We start from the raw sequence: 10,930 nt of genomic DNA on the forward strand, positions 1-10,930 counted from the left end.
AGGTGCCTAAGCGACACTGTCTCCTCCCGGCCGTTTGGAAATCGTATATGGGCGTACTGTGGGTTGCAGCTAATAAGTTCAACCTCTTGTACCAATGGGTCAAATTTTGAAGATCTTACAGGGGATTTTAGTAATACTTTGCCTGGGTTCTGTAGCCAAGTAGGCAAGGATGTTCCCGTTGGCGATCTTCTGTTGAATTTGAAGATCCGTTCGTGTGGAGTTTCATTAGTAGAAGTACACAGTAATGATCGAATTGAGTGAAGTGCCTGGGGCAACACAGATTCCCACTGTGATAGTTCCAACTTCCCTGAGTCCAATGCTAATAAAATAGCCTGCCACAATGTTTTATTCAGCTTTTCTATTTGCCCATTTCCTTTGGCATTATAGGGCGTTGTCCTGCTAGTGGCTATGCCCTTAGAATGTAGATATTCTGTAGTTTCTGTGGACATAAATGATGTGCCACGATCAGAGTGGATGTAACTGGGTGTTCCAAAGAGGAAAAATAACTGGTCGAAGCACTTTATTACTGTCTTAGATGTCATATCAGGACAGGGAAAAGCGAATGGAAACCGCGAATATTCGTCAATCATTGTTAACAAATACTTGTTGCGAGTAGCTGATGGCAAAGGACCTTTAAAGTCAACACTTATTCTTTCAAACGGCTGTGTGGCCTTGATGAGCGTACCTGCAAATTCCTTATAGAATTGCGGTTTAATTCTATTGCAGGTTCTGCATTGTTGAATGGTCTGTCTGACCTCTTCAACCGAGAAGGGTAAGTTCTTTGACCTGACATAATGTAGAAGTCTAGTAACACCTGGATGACACAGGTAGTCATGGTACGTCTTCAGGCTACTTTGTTTCGTCATGGTTGCACAGTGCCCTCTAGACAAGGTGTCTGCTGCTGTGTTGGCGTTCCCAGGTCTATACTGTATATCAAACTTGAAGCTTGCTAGTTCCAATTTCCACCTTTGTATCTTATCGTTTTTAATTTTCTTGTCATGAGTGTCTTTAAATATGTATGAAATAGACCGCTGGTCCGTAATAAGGGTAAAGTGATTGCCACACAAATAATGCTTCCATTTGCGTATGGCTTCAATTATTGCAGTGGCTTCTTTCTCTATGGCAGATTGATGCCTTTCAGTAGGTGAAAGAGTTCTAGAGAAGAATGCAATAGGTCTTCCCTCCTGATTTAAAGTGGCAGCTACTGCGATGTCAGAAGCGTCAGTTTCCACAATTAGAGGATGGTCATACTTTATGGTGAAAATTGCTGCTTTCTGCAATTCTTCTTTCAAGTCTTCCAACGCTGTTTTTACTTCTGTAGGTACAGGAAAAATTTGATTTTTCATTATAGGATACATTTTGTCGGAGAAATTTGGTATCCAGTGAGCATAATATGCCAAAAGTCCTACAATCCTTTTCTGAGACTTCAGATCTTTTGGAGGTGGCAAATCTCGCAGAGCTTGAAATCTATCAGGGTCCGGCTTTAAATGTCCTTTGGATATTTCATATCCAAGCAGCTTTACGTAACCTTCTTAGTAGCAAATACACTTTTACTTTCGTTGAAAGTTATTCCGTATTCCAGAGCTACCTTCTGAAAATGCAACAGATTTTTGTTATGGGAGTCTACATCTGTACCACATATTGTTACATTGTCGACATAGGCAAACGTGTCAGACAACTTTTCTTTTTCTATAATAGTGTCTATGGTTTTCTGGAAGCAAGCTACACCGTTAGTGACCCCAAAGGGTATTCTGCAAAACTGGTAGAGTTTACCACAAGCTTCGAAGGCTGTGTATTTCTTTTCGCTCTGTTGGATAGGTATTTGGTGATAAGCACTCTCCAGATCCAATGTGCTAAAGATTTCATACCTGGAAATTTTCTCCACCATTTCATCCACTCTAGGCATGGGGTAAGCGTCCAGGTAAGTAAATCTATTTATAGTTTGGCTATAATCAACGACCATTCGCTTTTTGTGCCGCTCATTGGTCGTGACAAGGACTTGAGCTCTCCAAGGTGATTTGGAAGGTTCAATGATACCGTTTCGTATCAATTTCTCAACTTCAGCTTTAATAAATTGTGTGTCTTGGAAGGAGTAACGACGAGATTTAGTAGCAATAGGTCTGCAATCAGGGGATAAATTTGCAAACAATTGTGGTGCCTCTACCTTAACAGCATTGAGCGAGCAGACATGAAATGCAGGTCGACCACCGTTGAATAGAATTATCAGTTCTTTGTGTAATGCGAGGAAATCTAACCCAAGCACTACATCAGTGCAAAGTTCATCTAGTAACGAAAGTTTGAATTGATTGTAAACTTCCCCTTTGTATTTTAGCGATGCAAACGTGTGGCCTCTTGTGACGCTTGACAGTTGAGATGACGCCATAGAAATTGTGTGCTTTGAACGTGTCACTGACCAATCGTACTCTCTTGGTATGTTTGAAGAAATGTAGCTTTCCCCGCTACCTGTATCAATTAGGGCTTTTAGGTTCACGCCATTTACACAGATGTGTACTGTTGATTTAGTTAAACCAGGTACAGACGAAGTAGCAATTAGTGATGTTAGATGTGTAGAGTCCTTAATGCAGCTACAATCTTTACAAGATTGTCTTTTATTCTCGTGGCTAGGAGATGTTTTGACTTTTGTTTTGGTTATAGGAGTGTTGCGAGACCTGCAAACCTTCGAAAAATGTCCATTTTTCCCGCACGAATGACACATGCAGTCTTTGGCAGGGCATTTCGCTCTGAGATGCCGACTACCTCCGCAAAAGAAACATTTAGTATTCACTGTTGCGATTGTTTCTGAGTCCACCATTTCTTCGGTTGAGATTGCCGATGACGAAAGAGATGACTCTACCAATTGAGACGGAGTTCTAAACGAACTGGATTCTTTTTGGGCCATGTCGAGAGTCTTGGCAATATCTAAAGCCATTTTCAAGTCAAGGGATCTTTTCTCAAGTAGCCTCTGTCTAATTACACTCGAACGCATGCCGCTAACAAAGGCATCGCGAATGGCGTCCTCTTCATTTTTGTCAGCACTGACAGCTCGGAACTGACAATCTCTGGCCATCACTCTCAGCTTGTGTACAAATTGATCAAGACTTTGATCGACTTCTTGTTTGCAAGTTGCAAGCAAATGTCTGGCCAATGTTTCATTAGGGGCCTTCACAAATAAATTCTCAAGAATAGATTTTGCTTCTGAGTATTTAGAACAGGTAGAAATATACTGATATAAGGATGGAGACACAAAGTTGCATAGCAGGTCAAACTGTTCGCTTTCACTAGCCCCTACCTTCGTTGCGAATCTGTCAAAACAAGAAATCCAATGTTTCCATGTAACTGAAGCATTAGTTGAACTAGGATCAGCATCCAGTCTATTGGGACGCAAAAACTTGTCCATTTAAGAATGGTTTTATTGAAATAAATTGTAATATACTAAGTCAATTCATAACCTTAGAAACAAGGCTTTATTTCAATAAAACACGACTGATACACACAATAACACAGTATAGACTGGTCACGATTCACAGACTACGATAATGCGAACACGATTACAAGCACGGGTAACACACAAGTTCATTTAACGATCACTCCAACTTATATACATTTTTACTATTTTTACCATTTGAGCTATGAATGGACCTTATTTTTAGTAACTTAAATGTGTAACATTTAGCTTTTGAGCTATAAAGGGAGAATAACCCTTAAGGGATAATGGGCACAACATGGCCTAAATTGTGCCGATGTGCCAAAAACCCAAAATATCTAATTCATGTAACCATATCTATGTTAATGTGGCACATGGAAAGAAGTTGCAGGTTGCTTGCATAATAAGAATAGGATTTTTTCCAAAGTTTAAAGTATTTTATTTGGTTAGTTTTTGTAATTTTGAAGTAAGGATTTAGTGTTTTACTAATAATAATTCTGAAAATTAAGTATGAGAGCAGTGTTTCACATGGCTACAGAAACCCATTTGTGACCTGCATATTTTTCCACATCTGATGCAGATAAAACCGTCATCTGCCAGGGGTTTGTTTAAATTTTTGGCTTCAGATTATCGCACTTACTTGCTCACAGTTAACGAATTTGTATACGCTGTTGCTTTCTTTTGGTCTTTCAATAAACCTCAGAAAAACAGAATCTCCATAGAGATCTGTCACTGTCTGAATCCTATTCCCATCTGGTGTCTTCATGAAAGTGTGGCACATTATTATATGACATCCCATGTCATTGCAACTCTTGGTATGAGTAATTTCATTGTCTGAGGATATGTCTTACAAGCCTGATGCAATGCTCTGTCACAACCTCATTAAGTGGTTGAATCCCATGTTCAGTATAGGATTTCTTTGTTTGAAACCTAATCTCTGTAACTCACTGCTAAAATTAAACTTAGCTATTTTTGCCACAATTAGTCTTTTCTCAATTTTGGCAGATGACTTCCATGTCTCACATGCATATGTGGCTGTTGGGATGGAGGATACTGCACCAAAAAGGGGAACATGTCCTCCTGTAGCCAGACATCTGTTAACCCTATTGTTGTGTATTCTTAATTTTATGTGTAGTGATGAATAAAACATGCCATTTATAACTTGCTTTATATGCAAATAAAGTATTTTGATAACTAAGCTTTATTTCATTTAAGGTCTAGATATATGTAATTTTATCTAAAAATTATTTTTTTTTCAGGCATGTAAAATAGATTGTAAATATGAAGTAATTACAAATATATTTAGTATCTAGTTTGACTTAAGAAATCCTTTCAGTGATTAAGTTCTAGGTTGCGAAAGGTCAAAAATAGAATTTAGAATGATTATTCATTTCAACCAGCTTAGATTAAACAAATAAATATAGTTGGTCATAATGCTGGTAAAATGGCTAATTTATTAACTGTTGGACAAAACTGGCAAACTTAACATTATCTGCTCTAGCGGACAGCAAGGTATCATTGAGGACTTCACTCATAATGTTTTTTAAAAATTAATTTGAAACAAAAATTACTCAAGGCTTAAATCTTCTTAGGAGACACAGTGGCTGAGTGGTAAAGCACTTGGTTTCCAAACCGTTGTTCCAGATTCAAATCCTGGAGAAGACTGGGATTTTTAATTTTGGGGCCTCTGAGTTAAACCAGCTCTAATGGCTACTTAACATTAGTTAAGGAAAAGTAAAGACAGTTGGTCGTTGTGTTGGCCACATAACACCCTTGTTAAACATGGGCCACAGAAACAGATGACATCATCTGCCCTATAGATCTCAAGGTATGAAAGGAGAACTTTACTTAATTCTTCTTAAGATATCTTTATGCTCTCAGCTTCATAAACTTTTTGAGTGCAAGGCAGTTATTTTGTACATTTACTTTTTGGTATTATGTAGACTGCTGCCACCTTTGAACTAATTTTAAATATAGAACATACTACTACTTTGAGATCATTGCAATAATAAAGCTGTCTGAATTGCTCAGAAAAATGTGTAGATGAATAATGCACAAGCCTTTTGTAATACCTGTATTTAATAATTGGGTTCAAACAAACAAAAAAATTAATGTGAACTTAAAACAATCATTTCATTAATCACAACTACAAGTAAACATAGTAAGTAAGTGAAAAAAACAACAAATCTTATAAAAGTCACAACCAATTTAGTAACTCTTTAAAAAAAAAAAAAAAAAAAAAAAAAAAAACAAAAAACAAAGACAAAAGTAAACATTTTTGGGGATATTTTATATTTTCAAAAATGCTCAAAGAAAACAATTAACATAGAAATGCCACTCATCATTAAGGCAAAGCACCATGGTTTTTTGGTATACACTAAAATCATAATCAATTAAATTTGTTGGAATATTTACAAATTATACAAAGCTAACTACCCAGATCAAATTGATGCAATCAATTATAATGATGTATTGATTACCATCTCATGTCACTGATACAAGCAGACTGAAAATTCTTATGAAAATCTGTCAGCACTGCATTTAATTTTTGCGTTATAACAAATTTATTGGCATAGAGAAATACCAGGCTCCACCTTCACACACATTTAAAAGTTAGGATTATGAAATAATATTTTCATAAATTAATTATTACTTTCCAGAATTAGACAGGCAGTTATTAATTGTCAGTCATCAAAGCAACATTTTCATTACAATGCTCTGTAGTACGTCATAAAATGTTTCAATGATGCCAAGAGGATTAACAACTTATCCATTAAGCAAACAAATTTGGTTGAAGGTTCTAAATTTAAAAGATGTTTCAACGATGTAAAAGAAATATGTAAAGGGAAAAAAAATTAATCAAAGGAAATATTGTTCAATTTTCTTAGAAAGGGACAAAAATGTAGTTATAATTTTTAAACAAGGATTATTTCAATTTTGCATGTATGTAGGTACTTTGTTCACAAATCAAATGTATAACTATAACATAATATTAACAGTTAAAATAAAAGTTCTGACTGAATACAATATTTCAACATTATGATTTCACAGCATCTTGAATATCCTGTCGTTTGTGTGTTCCATCACAAAAAGGACGCTTATTAGATTGCTTACACATGCAAAGCCAGTATTCCTTTGTTTCAGTCACCTCGAAAGACATAGGACGATATCTTATGTGATGTGGACGAGTTGACATAAAATTTGGAGCTTTGTGAGATGTATCACAGAATGGCTATAAACAGAACAAAAAAATATGAAGTTTTCATTTCCAAACCTCATTGATTGTGTTCATTGGGCTATTCATATTTGTGGGCTAAGTTTCTTTTGAGTGTAATGTATGCAGGATTCTAGTCCCACACTTACAAATATCAAGATATTTACAAATGTTCATATAATAGTTTTACAATTACATTATTAACTAGCTGTGGTAATAATGTTGGTATATATTTTATTTATTTCATGCAAACTGAGAAGAAATAGTCATGAAAATCTAGTTTCTAAGTTGCTTATTTCGCCCAATATCCTTTTCTTTACATCGTCTAATGGAAGGACTGGTATGATAAAGTCTTCCCCACCACAAACTTTATTGGCCCATAACTCTAAAAACCACTAAGGATTAAATGCCTTTGCTTTGCTCCTCCCATAGAACACATTAATATAGACTATTCCTTTCATATATATAAGCACCATCTTACAAACACTTATTAAGCCCCTGAGTTCCAGCCTATAAGGAAGATATCTTAGCTTTATACAACAGAACAGTTCAATGAAAACCCTTATCTACAAAATCACCCACACACCCATGCACATTTGTTCTAGACCTAGCCCTTAAGATAAAATACCCTTGCTTTACCTCCTACAATGAAACCTTTCACAAGGCGCCCCCCCCCCCAGCTACCTCCTGTGTACATCAGGATTTAATCATAATTTTTTTTTTCTAATAAACAGCCTGAGTTGGATAACCTGTTCCACAACATACCACTCATCAACAAATACACACACTTCTTCTATCCATTTAATTAGGAGCTAGAAATTTTTAAATGACAAAAATGCATAAAACTATCTATCTCATTTTGACTCCAACATTTTTTAAAAAGACTGGGAAGATGATGGGACATTCTGAAACACTGAAAATAACAAATATAGATTTAAGGATTGCTTGTACAAATCTATAAATATTTCCATTTGTCCTGGACGTAATGGTTTAAAATATTAGGTGATAAGGATTTTACTGTTAAAATAATTACCTGAGTTTTGCTGTAACCACAGGTGCAAAATGTATATTTCTTGCCAGCTTCTAGCTCAAGTCTTATGGGTAACTTTTCAAAAATTTTTCCTTTGACTGGTTCAGGAGACAACAAATCTGGATGATGTTTAGTAATGGTTTCTGGGTGTGGTTTTTTCAACATTTCAGCAACCTTTGGGTCATTGGGGTCTTCACTGTCAGCATTTTGTCTTGTCAGAGACTACAAAATAAATTTAAAATGATAAATGAAAAGATTTTTTTTTTAAAAGGGCAAACACTATTGACTTTTAAATAAGAAAATATATGTTAATAGCTTTTAGAAGTATATAACATTAAACCGAAATTATTTGTTCTGTGTTTATAAGTACGTAGACGTGTGTACCGCATGTTGAAGTTACAAAAAAAAATATACCTGGCTTAGTTCATTAATTCCTCATGTGATTGAACACTATTATTATATAAGGTAAGTAATTTTTTTAAAGCTTTTTTTGTTACTCTTAAAAATTGGTATTTTTCTGGGTGGAAAGACATGCTCTTATTTGATTATATATAGAAGACTATATTATTTTATGCAATCATCTGCAAATAATCATCTAACCTTTGTTACAAATTAGTTTAAAACTAAGAGGAAATTAAGAAGTTTCCATGCATGTTAAAGCTTTTAAGATAGTTTTAAGATAGTTTGAGCAAATGAGAAAGACATATTATATAATATGATTGTAGAGACAATATAATGAGATGCATGAACTCTTTATGGCTTCAGTGACTGTTGTAAATCTATTGAAATTAAATAATTATTTAAGAAGTAAGTGTGTTTATCATCATAATGATTTGATGCTCTAGATAAATGTTTTGTATATAAATATATATTGAAAAAATATTTCTGCTTGAGTTCATACTTTCAATTAGTATCTCTAGCATACTATGTTGTTTGAGTGATGAGGGAAAATCATGTAGGAATACAATATATATATATTTGAATATCACAATCTTTCATTCTAATCAATCTATATATATTATATATATGCAATCACATTGTATGATCTACACAAACCCATTGTTACACTAATGCATTGTTCTGTGATCAGCACTGAATAGTCAATAATCTAAAATAATTTATATTTTTATATTATAATTATATCTAGATCTAGAGACTGGTTGAGTCTAGATTTTAGAATCTAGCTAGATGCTGCTAGATCTATCAATACTATCATCTCTCTATTAGATCATCTAGACCTAGATTCTAGAATAGCTTGAGAGACTTGAGATGAGTCCTAGAATCTAGATCTAGAGACTATTTTTGCTGATCAGAATCAGTGCCTACTTTACTGCCACTGAAGTTCAGTAATATCAATGCTGATTAGCAGAGTGACGAGGATGAGAACGAAAAGGGCAAAGTGGAATGCCGACTAGAAATAATTGAGTCTAATTTTATCTTAACCAGTCCAGTCTAATGAGTAGACTCCAGGTCTAATAATGATAATTCAACAGCCGAAACCTGATATTCAATTATTACCGTTAAAATTATTGTTCAAATTTGAAAAATTAATAATTTAATTTTAATATAAATTTAGGTTAGAAATATAGAATAAACTAAAGAATATTTAAAAATTAAAGTCTTTACTTTACTCTTTAGAGAGTAGATCTAGATCTATACTAGATTACTAGATCTATACTCTAAACCCTGAGACAGAGAGGCCAGTGAAGGTGAGTCTGAGTGAACTTCTGGGGCCACTGGCACTGCCACTGGGCGCACTGGTGATTGAATCATGAATGTGACTGAGGGCAGTGAATGAGTGACCTGACTTGACTCGTCTCATCCCAGCAGAGTCTAAAGGAACTACTCAGTCAGTGAAGTCAGTCACTGAGTCAGACTCACTCAGTCACCAGTCATCACCAGTGGGGCAGTGGCTGTCCGAGTGTCTGACTCAGCCTCTCACCTACTCTCAGGCCAGGTTGAGTGAAATGAAATGACTCGAGTGAGATGATCTAGAATCTAGTGACCTAGTCACTAGATCTAGATTCTAGATATCTACTGTCTACAATCAGTCTGGCCTTTATTTTAAGTTTGAAATGATAATATGTAAATATGATCATATAAATGTACTCACAATAAATCTAAGAACATTACTGTTAACAGACTGAGGTTGATATGTTAGGATGCGATTATGAACTCGAAATAACTTATGCAAGGTGGTAGCCATTTGTATTTTATTTTCACCCCCTCCCCCCAAAAGCTGTGCTGCAGTAAATATAGGGGGGAAATCTGCAATGTAAAAAAAGGATATTAAATATTAGTAATATTACTAGTATTCGCACTGTAGGCCACATTTTTTTTTTATTTCATTAGATCTGGTAGAAAACTATTATTATTCAAGGCAACTGTGAAAAACATTTTTTTTTTACATTTGCATAAATCTGTTCTAGATGTAGGAATGTAGGCTTTTAAATCTAAGCCTAGATTATCTAGATTATTTATATGTAACATATGTTAGACTACTGAGTGACTACTCAGCAGGCTGAAGTCTTTATATTATACTTAAAAAGTTTGAAGATCATTAAAATTTAAGGACGCGCTACCCTGAGAAATCTTATCTTATAAAATACAGACCAGGGTCGTACTGGGTGTCAAAATCGGCCCGGGCATATCTCTATTTCGTCCGGCCCATAAATTGTATATATTATATGATGGACATCCAATTCTAGGTGAAAATGTCCTCAAAATCATTCTGTCAAGATCGATAATGTATCGATAGCTGTACACATGCATACAGTGACTATAAATACTTCACTCAGAGGGCCCCTTTTGTAAGAGAATACTAGAAAACCTTCCACAATTTAATACGTGTCGATCGAAGTGACATATATATTCATATGCTGCCCTTATCTTATAAAATACAGACGTGATTTTTTTAAAAAAAGATGATTACTGCCATGTTGTTCTACCGGCCCATTTAGGTACCGGCCCACGGGGCATTTGCCCGAATGCCAATATAGTCAGTCCGCCCCTGATACGTTACAGACGTTACTTCAAAAAAGAAGATGATTACGTCCTACGCGTAATGTATGCTTAACCAATGTCAAGTCATTGGTTTTCCTGGCTGGCTCAGGCATAACCCATTCCATGCTCTAATAGCACTAGGGATTCAAGAAGAACTAAATTTAAGCGATATATACATATATACTTTACAAGAGCTCATTCAAAGCTATAGCCTATCTAATAAGATCAAAATATTCCAATGTTGCAGATGCGGCCTATT

The 10,930-nt window shown here is 35.2% G+C and overlaps 1 protein-coding gene across 1 annotated transcript; it reads right to left on the minus strand.

The window, feature by feature from the left end:
* Window positions 1–5,695: 5,695 nt before the first annotated feature.
* On the minus strand, window positions 5,696–9,937 carry LOC106066951 (CDGSH iron-sulfur domain-containing protein 3, mitochondrial-like). The gene is made up of 3 exons (XM_013226052.2): window positions 9,782–9,937; window positions 7,672–7,890; window positions 5,696–6,656 (listed from the first exon to the last, which is right to left on the minus strand). The coding sequence occupies exons 1-3, from the start codon at window positions 9,872–9,874 to the stop codon at window positions 6,462–6,464; spliced, it is 507 nt and encodes a 168-aa protein (XP_013081506.1). The 5' UTR covers window positions 9,875–9,937; the 3' UTR covers window positions 5,696–6,461.
* Between the last annotated feature and the right edge of the window lie 993 nt (window positions 9,938–10,930).

The sequence above is a fragment of the Biomphalaria glabrata genome, chromosome 1 (genome assembly GCF_947242115.1).
Source record: "Biomphalaria glabrata chromosome 1, xgBioGlab47.1, whole genome shotgun sequence".
NCBI classification, from domain to species: Eukaryota; Metazoa; Mollusca; class Gastropoda; family Planorbidae; genus Biomphalaria; species Biomphalaria glabrata.

Bases quoted from the DNA above. Each gene is read 5' to 3' on its own strand.
- LOC106066951 (XM_013226052.2), bottom strand. From the start codon at position 9,874: ATGGCTACCACCTTGCATAAGTTATTTCGAGTTCATAATCGCATCCTA. The intron at 7,891-9,781 runs GTGAGTACATTT...TTTATTTTGTAG, and splicing joins GTAATGTTCTTAGATTTATT to TCTCTGACAAGACAAAATGC. The intron at 6,657-7,671 runs GTAATTATTTTA...TTCTGTTTATAG, and splicing joins GTGGTTACAGCAAAACTCAG to CCATTCTGTGATACATCTCA.